This window comes from Mixophyes fleayi, chromosome 4, assembly GCF_038048845.1.
Source record: "Mixophyes fleayi isolate aMixFle1 chromosome 4, aMixFle1.hap1, whole genome shotgun sequence".
Lineage (NCBI taxonomy): Eukaryota > Metazoa > Chordata > Amphibia > Anura > Limnodynastidae > Mixophyes > Mixophyes fleayi.
In genome coordinates, this window is record NC_134405.1 from 135,501,395 (window position 1) to 135,523,005 (window position 21,611).

The window sequence follows — 21,611 nt, forward strand, 5'->3', positions numbered from 1 at the left end:
AAGTTTTCCCTGAGGCCATCCATTAGAACCGAAACAGCAACCTCCCTGTAGTGTACATTATCTTTTATGTTTGATACCCCAGTATATTTGGCCATCACTATCAGAGCCCTGCAAAAATAGTCTGCTGCATTTTCACTATCCTTTTGTTTGATAGTAAAAATTTTACTCCAGTCCACTATTGTAGGAAAGTATATGGCCAACTGAGAAATTATGCATTTAATATTTTCATGGTTATCATCCTCTGTTGAGGATCTATCCTTCTCCAACATACAATCCTTAATAAACTTTTGTATATCAGTATTGAGAGGAAGACAGGTCTTCAATAATACTCGCCAATCATTATTAGTTGGCTCATACACATTACCATAATATCTAATAAACTGCTGACAATTGGCCAAATCTTTTCTAGGATCAGGGAAATCAGACAAAATTGAAAACATTTCAGACCTAGTCCATGTATCATGTTTTAAGGGAACTTCACCATCTTTGTCCGCCTTCCCATTGGGAACTGCTGTTGTGCGAACAGGATGTAAGCCTACCAAATCACTATGTTCTGAACCAGTTGCTGGAATTGCTGTTGCAGTACAATGAATGTCTCCCCCTTTGTTAATCTTTACATTATTCTCACCAATTTCAGCCGCTGCCCCTGCTGGTGGGATCGTTCCTTTTCTTTGTACTGAAACCTTACTTTTAACATTAATTAAAACAACATTCAAGTTACTAGTTACAGTTTTTATATTTTTGGTATTGGCTGTACTTACCGCCCCGACCACATTTGTCGGGGGCGCGCTAGTGCTTAGTTCTCCATGCTTTTCAACTGCTATTTCCGCTATGAGTGCGCTTTTCGCACACATTTACGCTGTGCATTCGCTGCTCTGCCACGTGTTGCCTTCCATTTGCCACAACTTTAAACAATCATCATGTCTACTTCTCACTTCTGTTGATCTAATCAACCACACCTTTTCTTTAACATTATTCAGTACCTCTGAATCAAAACTCCTTATTGTTGGGAAAGGCCTAACACAATCTTTGGTCATCTTGACCCACGTGTCGCAATACGCCATTGCGTATGCACCATATTTCTTACACATGAGAAATCTTGCTGAATCAATAAAGCTTTCCTTAGGCAGTACATTGGCCATCTCTAGCGTATGTTTATCACTTATTTTGAACAATACCCTTTATGCGGACCACAGATAATACCGCAGTACTCTGTCCCTTTCAGCAAACAATTTCAGCCCCTTGCTATAAACCATCTACCGCTAGAGATCTCTAATGGCCGTTGATGTATTTCCTCTAGCCGCTGTAACGGACTTACATGATCCCCGCCACTCCGTCCGGATGCCGCACTTCCGGGTTCGGCGGTCACATGACCGCAACCCAGAGGCGGGGATTTTGAATCTCCGTCAGCATAAAACCTCACTCTGACACTCGCTGAGTGCCAGAGCAACACTTACCTGTTCCTGTCTCCTGTGCTTCGTGGATTGCTGTGTCTTCCAGTCTCCTGTGTCTTCCTGTGTGCTGATCTCTGCCTGCTTGACTACTCTGGCTCTCCTATCCCTGTGTACCGACCCGGCTTGCTGACCATCCCTCTGTTCTTGTGACCCGTGTACTGAACCTGGCTTGTTGACTCCGAGTTGCCTCCTGATTCTGCCTGTCTTCATTCCTGTGTACCGAATCGGCTTGTCTGATTCCGCAACCTCCGCTCCACTCCGCTGTACTACATCTTGGGGCGAACCTGAGGACCGCGACCTGCGACTCCTGGCAGCGAAGCCACCCCGCCTTGCGGCGGTTCTTGGTGAACGCCGGGGAGATCGTTAGACTCCGCACCTCAGGTAAGCCAGCGCTAATCAAAATTAGTAGTAGAAGTATCCAGAATCTGTTACAGTTTGCTCTGACCATGGATGCCACAGCTAAAGATCTGTTGGAGCATTTAGTGGGAAGGATGGATAAGCAAGAGGCTAACCAAGAGCAACTTTTAAAATTCCTCAATAGTCTATCTACCCGGTTGGATGTTGTCCAGAACACCCTAGTAGCTGGTGGACCACCCGGGCCGGCAGTGGCCCCTGAACCTCAGGCAGTAGTAGTTGCTTCTTCCTCGCAGCTTCGGATACCTAACCCACCCAAGATCGATGGGGACCCCAAATATTGCAGAGTATTTCTAAATCAATGCTCCATACAATTCGAGCTATTACCAGGGAACTTCCCTTCTGAAAAAACGAAAGTGGCCTATGTGATTTCTTTATTGTCCGGTCAAGCCTTAGCATGGGCTTCCCCTTTATGGGAGAGGGATGATCCCATTCTATATAACTTCAGCTTCTTTTTGTCCACTTTCAAGAAAATATTTGATGAGCCTGGAAGGGTGTCCAATGCCGCTTCCGGCTTATTACGTCTTCGCCAGGGAAACCAGTCTGTGGGACAGTATGCGGTCCATTTCAGAACTATGGCCTCTGAACTTAGCTGGAACGATGAGGCCCTAGTAGCTACGTTCTGGCAGGGCCTTTCAGACCGGATCATAGATGAACTGGTATCTCAGGAACTCCCTACGTCCTTGGATGATATTATCTCCCTCTGTGTCAAGGTTGATTTACGTTTTAAGGAACGTAATTCCAAGAAGGAACAATCTCGGCGTAGTATGATTCGCTTGGCTCCCAACTTCCAAACCCCTGTTCTTCCTCCAGAAGAGCCCATGCAACTGGGGAGGACCCGCCTGTCAGCCGAAGAAAGGGAGAGGAGATTTCGGAACAAGTTGTGTTTATATTGTGGGGAGAGCGGCCATCTCCTGAGTTCTTGTTCTAAACGCCCGGGAAACGACAGGGCCTAACGAGTTCCGGAGCTGTATCGTTGGGCCTCTTCTCTGTGTCAGTCAGTTCCTGGTAGTAATGATTGCCTGTCTATTCCCATTTCCCTTCAGTTAGTACAAAAGACTTTCCCGCAGTCGGCACTTCTTGATTCCGGAGCCGCAGGAAATTTCATCTCTGCCGCAGTTGTTAAACAATTTGTTATTCCCACACAACCTTTGGAACAACCCATCTCTCTGCTGGCCATTGATGGGGGAAGAATTCCTGAGGGGTCCATTCTGATATGCACCATTCCCCTCCTGCTTCAGATAGGAGCACTTCATCGGGAGAAGATTTCTTTTCTAGTAATTCAGAGATCTACCAATCCAGTCATCCTTGGACTTCCATGGCTTCGTCTCCACTCCCCCACCTTAGACTGGAGATCAGGTCACATATTGTCCTGGGGACAGTCCTGCTTCTCTCACTGCCTTCAGAATGTGATTCCTCCGAATAGTCCCAGACGTTCCAAAGAATTTCCTGTGTCTTTTCTGCCTGAACCATATCAAACCTTCTCTGATGTTTTTTGTCAACAAGAGGCCACTAGACTTCCTCCTCACAGAATCTGGGATTGTGGCATCGATCTGATACCTGGTAAACCCATTCCCAGTGGCTGGTTTTACCCCCTTTCCCTCCCGGAGTCTAAGGCTATGGAGGAGTACGTCCAAGAAAATCTAAAAAGGGGCTTCATCCGCAAATCTGCCTCCCCAGCTGGGGCTGGCTTCTTCTTCGTAAAAAAGAAAGATGGGGGCCTCCGCCCTTGCATAGATTACAGAGGCCTGAATGCCATTACGGTTAAAAACCGGTATCCTCTGCCACTGATTTCCGAATTGTTTGACCGGATTAAGGATGCCACCATCTTCTCTAAACTTGATCTCAGAGGAGCGTATAACCTCATACGCATTAAGGAGGGGGATGAATGGAAAACGGCGTTTAACACCCGAGACGGCCACTTTGAGTACCTGGTCATGCCCTTCGGGTTATGCAATGCACCGGCCATCTTTCAGGGCTTTATGAACGAGCTTTTTCAAGACCTCTTGTATCAATCCGTAGTCATCTACTTGGACGACATCCTCATCTTTTCTCAAGATCTAGTATCTCATTGCAGTCATGTACTGGAGGTCCTCTCTCGTATCCGGGAAAATCATCTGTTTTGCAAATAAGAAAAATGCACCTTCGAGCAGAAACAAATTCCTTTCCTGGGATATATTATTTCTGGCACCGGTCTACAGATGGATCCCACGAAATTGAAAGCCATACTTGACTGGCCCCAACCTTCGGGTCTTAAGGCCACCCAACGCTTCCTAGGATTCTCCAACTATTATCGTCAATTTATCAAAGGGTACTCTTCTCTTGTGGCTCCCATCACGGAATTGACCCGTAAATCTGCTGATGCTAGTATTTGGTCCACTGAGGCTATCCAAGCCTTTATATTATTAAAGTCTCTCTTTTCATCTGCACCCATTCTTCAACAGCCGGATTGTTCACGTCCATTTGTCCTGGAGGTAGATGCCTCTTCCGTTGGCACTGGAGCCGTACTGTCACAGCGAAGCCCTTCTGGCAAACTTCATCACTGCGGATTCTTTTCCCGTCGCTTGTTACCTGCTGAGAGGGATTATGGGATTGGCGACAAAGAGCTCCTGGCCATCAAGCTGGCTCTCTCCGAATGGAGACATCTACTAGAAGGGGCGCAATTTCTAATCACCATATATACCGACCACAAGAATTTGCTTTACTTACGCATTGCCCGATGTCTGAACCCTCGGCAAGCAAGGTGGTCCTTATTCTTCTCACGCTTTGATTTCAACATCACTTTTCACTCTGGATCCAAGAATACGAAGACAGACGCCTTATCTCGCTCTTTTGATCCAGCCGACATGGAATCCTTGGAAGACAATAAATTCATTGTAGATCCCTGTCAAGTATTGGCAACTACACACCTGAACAAGGGTTGTCCTCCGGGCAAAACATTCATCTTGCCACGTCTACGCACTCGGCTCCTTAGCTGGGCTCATCACTCTCTCTTCTCTGGGCATGCCGGCATCCGCAAGACCTGGGACTTGTTGTCCCGAAGTTACTGGTGGCCTTCTTTGCTGGACGATGTGAAGAGATTTGTTTCTGCTTGTTCCAAATGTGCTCAACACAAGACCTCTAGGAAGAAGCCTTATGGATGTTTGCTCCCATTACCCATTCCTGATTACCCGTGGTCACAGATCTCAATGGATTTTATCACGGACCTTCCTCCTTCCAAGGGGTAAATGTATCAAAGTGCGAGTTTGCCAGCGTGTTTAAATCGCGGCAAATCGCGGCAATTAACGTAGCGCATTGCACATGTGCTACGCTACTTGCGTAACCTGTATTTACTGTATTACAGGTTACGCAAGTAGCGTAGCGCATGTGCAATGCGCTACGTTAATTGCGTAAGCGCTAGATACAGTATTATGTGATTTCCCCACTGGGAAAATACCATAATACAGTAGTTAGCACTTACGCAAACAGCGTAAGAGCATTGCGGAACGGACCTCCTACTAGGTAGGAGGTGTTTGCGGCGGCTCCTGGCTTTTTTTTATTTTTATCTTCAATCAAGACTCAAGATTCGGGATGTACAAATATGTGCCCCTTCTGGGCGAGGAGTTCCTGATGGCACAGATTCCCTTATGGAGGTATCAATGGCTGGGACTGGGGCAAGCCGGCAAGATGGATTTACAAATAATAAGTGACATTGGAGCAAGAAAGAAGGCATCATCGGTAAGTATTTGGGTTTTATTATTTTAATAAATACTTGTGGTTTAAAAGAGGGTGGTTAGTGTCTTTATTGTGGGTTTTATTATTTTTATTAAATGTATGTGGTTTATAAGAGGGTGTTGTGGCTTTGTAAACTTTTTTCTTTGTGGAACTACAGGGCCCAGCAAGCCAGGGATGTCAGGGCATGTTGGCACTTGTGGTTCTCCAAGTGCCAACATGCCCTGGCTGCCGTGGGTATGCTGGTGCTTGTAGTTATACAAGCACCAGCATGGCCACACTGTTTTTGGCAACCTGGCTGGCTGGGACTTGTAGTTCCACAAACAAAATTGGTGTCAGTTTGTTTTTTTAACTACTTTACACTGTATTACCCTACTACCCACAGCCCAGGGGTGGTAGGAAGAGCCCTAGTGCTATCAGCACTGGGCTGGTTCTTTCTAGGGGGGGGCCCGCTCGTTTTTTTCGGCGGACCCCACTCCCTAGGGAATCCAGCCCAGCGCTGAACAGTCTAGGGTTGGTTAGTCATTATGGCAGGTGGACCCCTGCCGCGCGTCTCCCTGCTATAGTGCCGCCAACCCTGGCTGGTTTGCCTAGTGCTGGTAAAGTGAAAATCGGGGGAACCCCACGCAAAATTTTTCCCCGATTTTCACGGGACCAGCACTAGTCAGGCAGCACTAGGGTTAAGCATAAATAGCGGGGGGACCTCACGCTTTTTTTTTTTTCAACTTTTATCTGTTCTTTAACATTTTAACACTGCCAGGGCAGTGTAACAGTGATGTGTTTGTACAACACGCTGCTATCAAGCAGCGTGTTGTATCTGGCGTGTTTTGAAGCAAACTCTCCTGAGTTTGCTAACTCACAGCTTCATACATTTGAGAGCTGTATAGCTGCAGTGGCAAATAGTCGGGAGTTTGATCACTGGCGATTTTGCAAACAGCGATTTTGACAGAAGCACAACTCTGGCGATTTTGCATGAAATCTCTGCTTCATACATCAGCTAGTTTCAACTCTCCTGAGAAAATCGCTGGAGTTGCAAACTCGCAGCTTGATACATTTACCCCCAAATCTTGTACTGTGGTGCTAGTGGTCATGAATCGCTTCTCTAAAACAGCTCACTTTATTGCTCTTAAAGGCCTTTCTTCTTCCTCCTCCTTAGCCGATATTTTTATTAAAGAAATATTTCGCCTCCATGGCTGTCCTCAACATATTGTGTCCGATCGTGGATCACAATTCATATCAAAATTTTGGCGGCCTTTTTGCAGTAAGTCCGGAATTAAACTTGACTTCTCTTCCGCATATCATCCCCAGTCCAATGGGTCTACTGAGAGAACTAACCAAGAATTAGAGAAGTTTCTAAGAATATTTATCTCAAGTAACCAAGATAACTGGGTGGATCTTCTCCCTTGGGCCGAGTTTGCCCATAACAACCATTTCCATGAGGCCATCTCTAACTCCCCCTTTTTTGTTCTTTATGGCTGCCATCCCAGACTACCCACCTTCTCTCAAATCTCATCTTCTGAAGTTCCGGCAGTGGACTCTCTGTTTCGTAACTTCTCCGCTATTTGGAAACAGACCAAAATAAATTTAAAGAAAGCAACCACTCGTTCCAAAAAATTCAACGATAAAAGGAGGAGAGTGACCCCAAGTTTTTCAGTCGGTGACAGGGTATGGCTATCCACCCAGAACATTCGTTTAAAGGTTCCCAGTAAAAAAATTTCTCCCAAGTTCATTGGCCCATTCGCTATTTCTGAAATTATTAATCCCGTAGCCTTTAGATTGAGTCTGCCTCCCTCTTTACGCATACCCAATGTTTTTCATGTCTCCTTGTTAAAACCGATGGTAACCAACAGATTCTCCACCTCATCCAGAACTTCTCCTCCTGTTGTGGATCGGGATCAAGTCAAATACGAGAATAAAACTATCCTAGATTCTCGTAAAGTTCAAGGTGGTATACAGTTCTTGGTGGATTGGAAGGGTTACGGCCCTGAGGAGCGCTCATGGGTAAGAGCCATTGATCTGCATGCTCCCCGTCTACTTAAATCCTTCCATAAAAAATTTCCTTTAAAACCCTATTAGGTGTTCGGAGTCCACCTTTATGGCAGGGGGTACTGTAACGGACTTACCTGATCCCCGCTGCTCCGTCCGGATGCCGCACTTCCGGGTTCGGCGGTCACATGACCGCAACCCAGAGGCTGGGATTTTGAATCCCCGTCAGCATAAAACCTCACTCTGACACTCGCTGAGTGTCAGAGCGACACTTACCTGTTCCTGGCTCCTGTGCTTCGTGGATTGCTGTGTCTTCCAGTCTCCTGTGTCTTCCTATGTGCTGATCTCTGCCTGCTTGACTACTCAAGCTCTCCTATCCCTGTGTACTGACCCGGCTTGCTGACCATCCCTCTGTTCTTGTGACCCGTGTACCGAACCTGGCTTGTTGACTACGAGTTCCCTCCTGATTCTGCCTGACTTCATTCCTGTGTGCCGAACCGGCTTGTCTGACTCCGCAACCTCCGCTCCACTCCGCTGTACTACATCTTGGAGCGAACCTGAGGACCGCGACCTGCGACTCCTGGCAGCGAAGCCCACCCCGCCTTGCGGCGGTTCTTGGTGAACACCGGGGAGATCGTTAGACTCCGCACCTCAGGTAAGCCAGCGCTAATCAAGATTAGTAGTAGAAGTATCCAGAATCTGTTACAGTCGCGTCCACTCGCTTCTTCTCGCACCAAGCGAGGATCCCTAACACAAAAATATCACTGTGGGCCCCATGGCAATCAGCTCCTCGATACCCTGGCTCTACTACAAAATCTGTTGAGTTTATTATCACTGGTAGCACAACACCGATACAATCAATCAGCCTTTCCAATATAATTCCTTCAAGCTGCTCTCCCAATTCACAATCACGGTTGTCCTTACCGTGCGGTTAGATCGCACCGCTTACTAATACTAATTATCAGTAAACCTTGCGATCTATTGGGGTGGCTTGGCGAAAACCTCATTCATTTTCGCCTTTGGTATACCTGCCCCGTATACCGTCCTTCAGTTGGGCAACCTGCCTCGTCAGACAGCAACTGAGCACAATCAACAAGAAAACAGTGTATCTACGTCACAAAATCACACAATATACACCTTTTCTGCGTAGAAAATCAAAGTTTCCAACAATAGTAATAATGTTTCAGAGGCCTTAACAAGTGATCATACAATGCATGTATAACAACTATCAAAACGATTGTTCAAACACGTGGCAATAATACCGGAAGCACACATACGCAAGGCAGGAAGTACACATACCCTATGCAATGCAATACACTTTAAAACGTAAAACGACAATAGAAAGAAACATTTTTCTTTCTTGTCCCTAGATTCAAGTTAGCGTTCCTTCAGATTATGCAACAACGGACTTTCAGTTTCGCAACACAAAGTGAACAACAGGTTTTGAACACATTGCGTTCTTTCCCGTATGTGATGCGTCAATCCACCCTTTGTTGAGGACCAGAAAACGGTAAGCGTTGCATACCTTCCGATAACGTTACCTCACTCCGAGCCCCCAAATTATTAAAGTAATTCTATTGTTTTCAAAAAAGCATTGCCCAAGCGACTGTATTGTGTTACCAACGCACAAAGTAATTTATTTTAGCAGATGCAACATTTAACAGTTCAATACATGATTATAATATAATACAGTACAGCCAATACCAAAAAGAGATAAATACATACCGCGCTCCCACAGGTACCAGTACACAGTATTTCACTCTAGAATACTGTGGTCACAGTAGACTGAGGCTAGTGGGAGCACAGCTATGATTATATACACTCAGTGTTACAGAGAGAACAATGCAGATGACGTGGCTTGCTTCTATAGGTCCAGACTTCAGGTGGGTCCATTGTAAACAGGTCATAGGTTAGTTCAAACAACCCCCTCCAAGGCTGAGGATCAACATTCCAGATGATTCTCCCGCCCAGAAACCAGTTACAACTAGTCTATTAGCATTTTACAGTTGGTATCACTCTATAGGTTTATTTCCTAATATCAATAACTAGAGTATGAATTGTGCGTTCTCTTCGCCGAATGAATCGGACAGCTGCTGATGAATATTGGATTAAAATGATACCAGACATTACACATTTCCTATAATCTGAACCTTAAATAACACTGAAGTGTACATATAATCATAATATATAAACTAATAATAAAGTAAATACTATCTGCTCATAAATCACTGTATAACGGGACCAATATGAATTATATAAATAACTAAATGTTGTAATGCGAGTGTGTGTGTGCGTATTTTACAGTGTGATCGCAGTATGCCACGTGTAGCGTGGCTTACTGAGTGCAATCGCACAATAAAACAATATTAACCAATATACTTTCGTTCATCCAATTATACGACTTCGACAAGATGTTGCCTATAGCAACCAATCAGAAGTGTAATTTCCGTTCAAAGATAAATTGCAATTACTTGCGTTCACTGGTGAATAGTCTGTTTCTGGGCATGGACGGAGCAATTTCATGCAAAATATGGCATGAAACATGACTTATGTCCCTTAATGAATCAGGCCCCTAATGCCAGACACAGTACTTTCCATTAGATATAAGTCTTTCAATAACACCATGTCACACCAGAAAATTACATTTTTACTAGTGTGACATAAAATGCATCAGTGTACAAGCTATATTCACCTGTGTACTTAATGCTGGGAGCTTCCAGTGTTGGTTTAGCAACAGGAGTGTCCATGTACTTTGTGTCACAATCTGTGGATTCCTTTGTTCCTTGCCTGAGAGGGTAAAAATACATTGCATTACATGGGAACAAACAATAAAATATTACATTTTTTTTTATAGAAAACTTTATCCATGTTTATATAGGACAAGTAAATTGATATGATGATATATTTGATGAATTCATATAAAAATCTCATTTAAGACACAATAATAAAAAATGACGCGGCCGCATCCCGTGTAATGAGATGCGGCCGCCTGTGTGTCCCCCAACTGAAGTCTCCCAGCCCGCGCCTGCTCAGCAGTCACTAGAATGCTAAATACTAGTCAAATGGGCTGGTAGATGTTAATATTTGACTACAAATGTTCATTTATTTTATTGTATATATATATATATATATATATAATATGCCTGTGCTAGGGGGTAATTTTATCTGGTCATACTGGAGTGTTGTGTTTGAACTAAAGAGCTAAATAATCCACGGTTTTTTAACATTTGGCATTATAATACAATTTTTACAACAGGACCCCAACTTTCTAGAAGGGGGTTATGCATGTATTAGCCTAGGTCGGCCTTTAATCAGGCCCTGTCAGAAGAACTTACAATTTACAACGGCCAACATCCCTATGCAATTTCTCTAATATTTGTGCCAAACTTGCATCATGCAATATGGCAAAGAGGAAGTATGTCCTAAAATTTTGTACTCTGCCTCTTCACACGTTGCTTTTAAAACGAAGAGGAGCCTAATTGCAAAAGTCTTGGTTTGTATGCTTCAGGCCAACTGTGTAGAATAGTTCTACATATAATAATACTTGACAAGGGATTCCTTTCTCAAGGAGTCACATTTTCCATATGTTTTAGCCCTGTGACCAGTCATTTACATGTATATTTACAAGTAGATTTCATTGATTAGAAATGTACTGTATAAATGATCTACATTATTAAGCATATAAATACCAATTAATTTGAATGTGCGCACGCTTTATTTACCATTATACAGAGGAGCTGTTCCAGTATATAGCCCTGTCCTTTGTTTTTTTGGATTACACCAGTGCACACTAGAGTTATATAAAGTGACTGTTCATTACTCATACTTGCCAACTTTTAATTTTTGAGCTTCGGGAGATCCCAGAGGGGGTAGTGGGAGAGCAGAAGGGGGTGGGGCGTGACCAACTGCATAATTTTGGCCCCAATCTCCGCAACAAAATTGGTGTTTTGTCGTGGGGGACGGGGCCAAAATGATGCAGTTCACTGTAAATTGCGCCTTTGAGGTCCCCATTCTTCCAAGTTTACTAGAAAGTGGGCAGGATGCGGGAAAATTGCCTGCTCTCCCAGGAGTCCGGGTGACATACCCGGAATTCTGGAGTCTCCTGGACATTCCAGGAGAGTGGGCAAGTTTTGCATTACTGAGTATACCACTTATAGCACTCGTTGAAGCTGTACTTTAGTTTCATTGCTAGCTCTCTTCTATAAAACAAGAGTGATAGGCAATGATCTTCCTCTCTCTTGCTAATACCGCTCTACAGAATGAAAAACTTCAGATTGACAAATACACTATTATTCAAGGGATTCCTTTCAGACTCATACACCCAGTGATCTCTATCCAAGGTCATAATTTCGTTATGTGTTAGCCCATGATCAGACATTTGCAGGACTTTCTCCATGACAGCTTTATACAAATTTTGCAAATTTACAATTCTACAAGCTCATTATAACACTAGAGGTAAGCACACAACATGAGACTGGAATATAATTGTAGGTAGTTACAACCTACAATTAGTCAAACCTTGTTTCTTAAGGCTTTCCATGTGAAATTAGCCATAAATAACCCCAAGTTCCCAACATGGTTCATAAAGTTCTATTCCAGCCCATGTGACCAATCCCACCTGGCTACTGCTCTTCTCACTTACCTTCTAATTTCAATTACTCTGGCTGAATTAATTACATTATAAAGGACAAATATGTTTAATGTCCAATAATCCAGGTTACTATAAATAGGATTCAATTAAAATGGAAGCAGTCTATTGGGTACATGGTGAAGCCAGTCATGAATGGCAGTAAGTTAATAGAGAAGAGTCATAAGGGGGAAAATATGAGGAATAGGACTCATAATGAAACATAGTGAAGCAGTTTATTCTTTGCCATATATGACCATAGCAAGAAAAGTTTGATGCCTCTTTAATTGTATTTTTTCTCAAGTCCAAGATGCAGGGGGGGGCTGGTAAACTTCAGCCCAGAGGACAAGACTCGACTCAGCAGCCTATTTGGAACATTTTAAAGGGAAAAAATGCAGGTGGTCCAGTGACCCAGCCCAAGATAGTCCTCTATGGGTCTGGCCCGTGGGGCAGATGCCCTTCTGCCCCCCAGCCCAGCCTGCCACTGCCAAGATGGCAATACACAACTTGCCGGGTACCAAGGGGCACAATTACCACTACACCTGTGGATTGATGAAGTGAACTCTTCACACAGGAACGTCACACAATCTGCAAAATGATCTTTACCATCATGAAAGTGGATTTGCACAAAAAAAATCATAGCTGTAACTTTCTTACAGGAAGAGATGGTCCTTGGCTCATTATTAGTTGCTCACTCTTAATACCTTTTCATAAGAGCTTATTATCAACACAAAGGATTGTCCACAATGAAAGCTATAACAACCTACCAACCAATCTCGGGCTGTCAGTCATAGCTCAACCCCTCTTGCAATACATCACATCTAACTTGTACTGTTCACTCTAAACTTCCTTTTAAGTAAACCTTAAATACAAATCTGAAATGAAAATCTAGATTGAATATGAATATGTAAGTCTGTTACCTTTACCAGTATGTGGTAAGAAACCTAAAGATTTGATCTTAATTTCTGTTCCATTGATCAGTGGAAAAAAGACACCTATGTAACCATCAGTCTGTTAGAGCTACACAATTTGTAATACAGGCAAATGACATTTAGAACGGTAACATCAGTCGATCCCACAATTGCTATAAATGAAACTTTGTCCATTTAGAATTTGCTGCAACATACACACATTGCTGTTGCCAGAGAAGTTTTCTATGCTAGTGAATAACACACATCAGTGTCCGCTAATGCATCAGACATCACAACTACAGCTGAATACTGAAGCTGTGCTAGTGCAGGGTGAACCCTGAGACAGTTCACCGAGGCGACTTCTATAGTTTATATGAAACCAGTCATTACCAGATAGCCCACTGTGTCTATGTAACTCTTCTTCACTAACCAGTACATTCAAATTGTATAATTTGCTCAATCAGTGACTGGGGTCAAGGCCAATTAAACATTTCCCTTTCACACACAATTTTTAATTTTAATAAAATAGTCAATAACTTATTACTCTAGGTTATTAACTTTAAATTGTAATACCTTGTCAAAATGGTGTATATTTTGCTATACAACAATAATAGTTATATCTTGTTCAATACCACTCATCACATATGTAAAATCAATTTAATTGCAGGTGTCAGAAGGAGCTTTGCATGTATGTTGTGAGAAAAGTTTTCTATGTTATTTTACATCAGTGTCAGTTAAGACATTGGAAATCTCAGCTAGAACTGAAGCTGTCCTAATCTTGTATGAGCCCTATTACCTGGTCATCTTAGAAACTGTTCACAGTGGTGACTGCCACAGTTTACATGTAACTAGTCCTTACCATATTCCCTTGTGTCCTTTTTTTCAATAAACAGTAAATCCTGTACCGTGTTTTTAAGAATTCTTAGCTAAGTACTTACATTATTATTTCAGCAAATTCTTCTGAGACAAACTTTCTTTTACAGCAAGTGTTATATCCACTGATGTTACAAATCATTTACTAAAGATCGGATGACTTTCGTGACTTTTGAAATATACAGGTCACTGTTATACAAATGTGTGTTTTGGCAGTTCTGCGCTGATTACAGAGAGGCCTGAGAAATGGAGATGAATCTTATGAATGCACAGTATATGTAGTTTTTCCACTACACCGATCAGATTTCCATTTTAAATATGATCAATTTCTATTGTTTTCTCTAGTCTTAGTGTATTGTAAGTGCCTGGATATCCAAAAGGCTGACTAGGCTGCAGCCTATTATTATTATTATTATTATCATTTATTTGTTGGGCGCCACAAGGTTTCCACAGCGCCGTACACAGTACAAACAGTAGACCAAACAGGGTGACATAGATCAGAACAATAATCACAAAGTACCAATGCTTCAGGAACTCCAGGGAGACATATGGAGTAAAGACAGAGCAGAAGAACTGGTATGGAGACAGGAGGGGAGGGGGGCCCTGCTCATACGAGCTTACATCCTAAGGGAGGGGTGAAACAAAAACAGGCACGAAAGGGAGCCAGTGAAGCAGGGGGAGAGAAGAGAGGGGCCAGGGGAGAGAGGGAGAATGAGAAGAGTGGATGAGGGTTAGGTGAATGGTTGGTAGGCTTTAAGGAACAGATGGGTTTTAAGTGCCCGCTTGAAGGAGCACAGGTTGGGAGAGAGACGGATGGAGCGAGGGAGGTCATTCCAGTGCAGGGGGGCAGCTCAGGAGAAGTCCTGAATTCTAGAGTGAAGCCTAGAGTGCAAGGCTTTAGGGGACATAAATATTTATGGGGTGCACATTTGTGACAGGGAGAGTTATAAACTGAAATCCATTTTAAAGAGTATATTTGTTCTCCAAAGTAAATAGAAAACATGAAAGAAAAATGTAGTAAGGTTTTAATCTTGATGTATTCCCATTCCCAAGGCTGAAGATAATGAGTCATCCTTGAGTTGACGTCTGAGGATGAGTGAGTAGGAGAGACAAGTATGGCGACAGGCGCAGGCGTAACAGCCCCCTTCCACTTCACATCTTTACTCTCAGCACTCGTTCATGACTTCATGCTGCTATACAGCTCTGATTTTAAAGAAAATTAAATGAATGACAAAGATTGCTGTGACCCATTTAAAAGCCAATCAGAGCTGAGTTTCGAAAACCTGAGCATAATAATTGGGAAGGGGGGGAGGGGTGATGAAGGAGGCTGGTTTTTAAATTAAGGATGAGTTCATTTTTACCTACCGTGTATTAGCCTGGCATGGAAGGCAAGGGGGCATTACAAGCGTATTGTCCTATGGCGGCCTGAACCCTTAATCATGCCCTGCATATTGTACATTTATTTGTATTATTAGTAGTTGGCGGTGCTGTCTCCAGTTAGCCAAAGTCAAGGGATTTATTTACTAAGTGGTGAAGAACCAAAATGCCAGCGTATATGCCGGTAAAAGGTTCTTTCTCCACTGTTTCTTATTTAACAAATGGCTAATGCTGGATAAATCAGAGATTTTCTTGTACTTAACCTATTTACCAGGGACAGCAGTATTGGGCAGTTTATTAGGCAGGTTATTAGGCAGTTTATTTATTTTTTAAGTTGGTGTTCCTTGACTTTAACATGGGATCCAACTGAAGCCTCTCTGGATTTGTTAGATCCCTCATTGGACAAAGTGAATGGTCATGCTCCAACATAAACAGTGCATGTTCCTTTCACCGCCAGTGTTAGGCTGCCAGTAAATAGAAAATAATTATTGTTGCAGAAATGGACTTTGCCAGGGCTCCCAGCACAGCCCCGACATGGTAAATAGGGATGGTAATTCTTTATGTATTGTTGCGATTTGCAGCAATAGATAATAATAGTTGTTGCCTACCAATGATAAGAAAAACCCCAAATTTAATTTACAATTGCCAAAGAGGGATTAACGGTTAACTTGTGCACTTTATTACTTATTTAAAATTGCAATTTATATTAATTTCTATTAAAACCATGTTATGCACGTCTAATTGCTATTCAATAACGATTGTCGATTGCCAATGTGTAATTTAATAGCCAAAAGTAGCAGAATAACAAATCAGAATAAAATAAGTACAGCCGTTACTTATCGCAGGCGCCTTGGATGCAGTGTACAGTCATTCAGGTCTGAAGGCTGTGGTCAAGTAGACTGTCCATTAGGTCCAGAGTCCCTGCTTATATACAGTCAGTGAATACAGTAAAGCAATGCAGATGATGTGGCTTGCTTCTATTGGTCCAGGCTTCAGGAAGGTCCATTGTACTGCAGGTCATAGGCCAGTTCAAACCAAAATATCCAAAGGTGGGGGTTATCTTTCCAGTGGATGTGCTCCGATTTTCTCGCCAAGAATCCAGTTTAAACTAGTCTATTTACATTATACAGTCAGTATCACTTTAAACATTTATTCCCTAACATCGCTAACTAGAGTATGCAATATGTGGTTCCTTCGGAGAATGATCCGGACAACTGCGGATGAATAGGGGATTAAAATGATACTAAACATGACACATTTCATGCAACCTGAACCTTTGATTTCACTAACATGTATATAACTTATATTATTAAACATAAATACTGCTATATTTTGACATTATTAACTATGTGTTGCAACTACAATTAATGTGTGCTAATTACAAATGTGTATGCTTGTGTAAATGTATGTAAAAGTGTAAAACCTGTTACTGCCACGTGTCGCGGCTGGATACGCTTCTCCACGCCATAGCATGCTCTACGCATAATTTCAGACAATGACAAGCAAGTTCGCTCGATATTGATTGAAATGACTTTATCCAATTTGCTGACTTCGACAACCGTTTCCCTCACCAGATGTTAGATTTATTTAAGAACAATAGCAAAATAACATAAACTTTTGAGGTGTACAGTTAGAAATTGTGTACTTATTTAGAATCATCTAGTAGCGATTGAATATGTGTGGGTAACAAGTGACGCATAAGTTGATTGAAACTATTTTCACAACTGCAATTGCGGAAGACCCTACTTGTATGTGACAATGTAAAATATATGATGAATATCCAAGCTCAGTAAGACTTTAGCAAAAACACAGTGAGTGTTCTACACATATAGTAGCCCTACTCTCTGATATAACAGCACATTGTAACAAAATCAATAGGATCGACAGTGCAACTAACGTGCAATACAATAGTACTAATAAGGGCAATAGTCCTAAATATATTGTTCACGCACCCTAGTTAACTGTTTGATACCACAATATATCTAAAGAAAAGGGAACTAAGAGAAATAATGCATAATTTTTGAGAATTATTCTGAAATAAACTATAAGGACATTTTTGTAAAATTGCTATCTTTCTTATTATATCTGCATGAACAAAGGTTATTCATGCAGAATTGGCATAAATGAACTGTGAAATAATGACAGTAAGCCACCAGGAAATTAACTAATAATAGGATAGGAAGTGTAAAACAGAGAATCACACACTAAAGAAAGAGTCTTTAAAGGAAAAGAATATTGACAGTCAGTACTGTATTTCCAGATGTCTATGCAAAAAAAAATTAATACACAATTTCTAACTTAACACTTCTGAAGTTTATTTTATTTCACTGTTGTTCTTAAATTGCATTCTAACTGGTCCAATGTGCAATATGATGTAGCACATGCTCTTGTGTTTCCAACTCCCATTGTCCCATAGATAGTAAGCTTGCGAGCAGGGCCCTCTTACCTCTCTGTCTGTCTGTATTACCCAGTATTGTTTTATTAATGTCGCTACAGAATTTGCTGGCGCTATATAAATAAATGTTGATGACGATGATAATGAAATCGCCTAGTGGTTGATATTTACTTTCACTTTTACCTGTGTGCAATTACCAAGAGTTATCTTACCTAATAAAGACACATGACACTTGTTTGGCAAATGAAAAGTCACAAATTTTATTGAACGTGGTGGCAACTAAAAGCAGGACCAATCAGCTATTAGCCACTCCAAGAGCCAGAATTGTGGCAACCCAATGTATTCAGACACTTCTAGGCGGTGGGCCCAGGCTCTACCCTGGTTCGACTTAATAGCTAGGGGCAGTCCCATAACTAAATGAACCTCCCTGCTAAGGGAGAATGCCTAACCGCCACCCGAATGTGTCATTATGGCCCCCAAGACCCTTCAGGAAGAAAAATGCAGAGCAAACAAACAATGCAATGAACACAATAAAATCAGGGCCAGGGCATGTGGGGAATTTTCCAATGGCAAGAGAATGAAATGAAATTAATCCCAACCTTATAAGCCTTTCCCAGCTCAGGCCATCCCCAGGCCTACTTGCTGATTGGCTGTTAAATCATAATAAAAAATCCTATATTCTTCCATGCTCAATTTCTCTTTATCTCTTTATCTGACTCTAACATTTGGTGAGGGAAATGGTTTTAATGCATACCAATAAAAATAAAAGTTTTAAATAAGTAATAAAGTGCAACGCAGGAAAAGTTAACCACTCACTTGTCCCTCTTTGGCTGTTTGCAAAGTATCAGGAGTATTTGTAAAATTCCAACATATACCAAAGAACTGTATCATAGAAGGACAAACACAATATTAAAAATACTGATAGACAATAAAACTCATCATCTCCAGGTATTTATTAAAATCTATAAAAAAATATGAAAACATTGCTAATTACTAGTGAATCGATCAGACCTCAATAATATCTAATGCAAATAAACAAAATCTAATTTCAGAAGGATATATTTAAAATCAAAATATATATATATAAAAATAAATGTAATAATAAATGCGGTATAAAGTTGATTGAATATAGAATATATTTCCAGTTGGCAGAAACATAGAAGATATTACTAAATATAGGAGCATCTAAAAAGTTAATGTCATTTATGTGGCTTATGTGCCTACAGGGAGGTGGAATTTGGAAACTTTTCGCAATGTGTGTTCATTATAATGTGACAGATATCATCTAATGCAGAATTTCCAGTTTACAAGAAAGTCTAATAAATAGCTGCCCTAAAACATGTAAACATGCATCGCCTTTTTACAGCTCTTCAAAAGTCTAAGCAGGTTTGTTAAAACATGTTTTAAAGTTCTGAATATAATATATCATTTCTACAATGCTTTATTCTCATAATGTATCACATAGAATGTAACAAAAAGAGATGTGTGCCAAAAGACAGTATATTTACCTGTGAGGGCAATGTGAGCTCTTTGCTGAAATCTTTTAGACTTGCAGGGCAATCTTCGTCTTAAATAATGCTTAAACATTGATTTTTAGTCCATAAAACAGAAGACACAAGCGGCAGTGCTCTTTCTTGTAGAGGAGCTTGGTGGATGTCAAAAATATGTTTTAATGTCTAAAGTGTTCTTGTTTTCAACCTATTTTGGACATGTGAGGAATTTCAATGAGGTTTAACTTCTTTTACATGCAAATCCGACAATTCTCTGCATTCTGGCCAATAAGAGGTCTTTTCCAAGTTGTGGAAATCTGTGCCTCTCTATAGGTCATTGTGTGGAAGGATAAAAGAGACACAGTGGAATTAGGATGTGATTTAGAGCGCTGAACAAGCAGATCTTTGTGTAACTGTGAGACTTACAATCTTTTCCCAGTAGCATTCATTGATTTGCAGCCAATAGTTCCGAAAATTAATGTGCCCATTATTAAAATGGCAGATATTTAAATATAGGACTTATTTATTAGAGTGAAAAATAGGTTTATTATCTTTCTTTGGTACTCGAAGGGAAAGGGACACTTTATGTTCTGAGGTGTTAACACTTTGGTGGCAATTATCAAAACCGAAGGTGCCAGGATAAAAAAATAACTCTTGTACTATGTGTTCTGTGGTTGTGCTACTTCTGTGCTGGATAATAAATCAGATGTACTGAAAGTAGAGATGCTCACTGACCCCCCGTGTTTTGGTTTTGGTTTTGGATTTGGATTACCTTCGTGTTTTGGTTTTGGTTTTGCAAAACCACCCTTGCGTGTTTTGGTTTTGATTTTGTTTGGTTTTGTTTTGGTATTTTTGAAAAAAATAAAAAAAAAATGGTCTAAAATAACCTAATTTAGTGCTCCACCAGTTTCTTAGATAAGTGAGGTAATTCTAAAGCTAATAAATTATGAAAAAAACAGTTTAATCCCTGGTAGGCTGTCCTAAATTCGAACACTTGTCTGCAAATTATACAGACAAACCTGGTTGGCTACCTCCTCCATCTTTGATTATTGGCAATGTAGCCATCATCTTTGGGTGTATATTACACCCTCCACTTGTAGCTGAATATAAAAAAAAGCAGTCTGCACAGACTGTGGAATTAGAAAGTAAAATTAAATGGACCACGGTAGTTTGGTGGCTATCTATGCCCCCCTTCCTCCCCACCCTCCACTTGTAGTTGAATATAAAAAAAGCATCCTGCATAGACTGTAAAATTAGAAATTCGAATATACAAAGAAATGGACAAAGGCAGTTTGGTATCTGTCTGCATCAGACCCCCCCCCTCCCCCCATCCACTTGTAGTAAAATAGAAAAAAAAGCAGCCTGCATAGACAGTAGAACTAGAAATTCGAATATACAAAGAAATGGACAAAGGCAGTTTGGTATCTGTCTGCATCAGACCCTCCCCTCCCCCCAATCCACTTGTAGTAAAATAGAAAAAAAAGCAGCCTGCATAGACTGTAGAACTAGAAATTCGAATATACAAAGAAATGGACAAAGGCAGTTTGGTATCTGTCTGCATCAGATCCCCTCTCCACTAGGAGTAAAATAGAAAACTATTCAGCCGTTATATAATCTAGAATATAAATAGAAATTGAGAAAGGCAATTTGGTATCTGTCTGCATCATAATTATCAACATCCTCATTAGCGCCCTCGTCACCTTCACAAATCTCCCCCTCATTCTCTTCTATTTCCAAAGTGGCATCCTCAATTTGTGTATCACCGACTACACTCGGGCTGTTCAGGTACACATCAGCAGAACTGCTGAAAGGGCCCTTCTTATGGGTACACTAACAGAATGCTCACGATTAGACATACCACTGTTGGATGGACTCTCCACAGGGATTGGTGTAATTTCTGATTCAGAGCAAACATTATCCTCCAATGCCTTACTGTTATCTTGCAACTCGGCTTTGACGCGTAACAGTAGTTGTGCACCACTTGTAGGCTCGGTAACATTTTTGGATCTGCCACTAATAGAGAAAGGCGAAGGCCTCATTCTCTCTTTGCCACTGCGTGTGTAGAATGGCATGTTGGCAAAAAAAAAATTATCGGCACTTAACTTTTCCTCAGTTAGACTTTTTTTCGCTTCAACACAGTAAAAAAATTTTGGGTGTGTGTTTTTTTGGATGATTTCAAAAGACGGATTGTTTGACATCGCCTTTCCCAGATGACGTACTGGGAACACTACCATCAGGACTGGTGACAGAACTTATTTGCTCAATTTGCTCATATATGGACTGCTTTGAATCCATTCTGAGCCCAAAGCACTTGTAGTGCTAAAAATTATTTGGTAGATACTGCTGACAGATAGTAATTTTGACAGCCAGAAA

At 41.4% G+C, this 21,611-nt stretch overlaps 1 protein-coding gene across 3 annotated transcripts in view; it reads right to left on the bottom strand.

The window, feature by feature from the left end:
- The window catches only part of ACSBG1 (acyl-CoA synthetase bubblegum family member 1), a 70,967-nt gene extending 51,538 nt beyond the window's left edge, over positions 1-19,429 (bottom strand). The window contains exons 1-3 of one of the 3 annotated variants that reach the window (XM_075208397.1): positions 19,257-19,428; positions 18,565-18,630; positions 10,258-10,352 (exon numbers count right to left, since the gene is read on the bottom strand). In XM_075208397.1, the coding sequence (XP_075064498.1) occupies positions 10,258-10,312 (55 nt within the window). In that variant the 5' untranslated portion in view covers positions 10,313-10,352; positions 18,565-18,630; positions 19,257-19,428. Of the gene's footprint in view, positions 1-10,257; positions 10,353-18,564; positions 18,631-19,256 lie in introns of all 3 variants that reach the window. The other 2 variants (XM_075208399.1, XM_075208396.1) reach the window with 2 other exon arrangements.
- Positions 19,430-21,611: the final 2,182 nt, after the last annotated feature.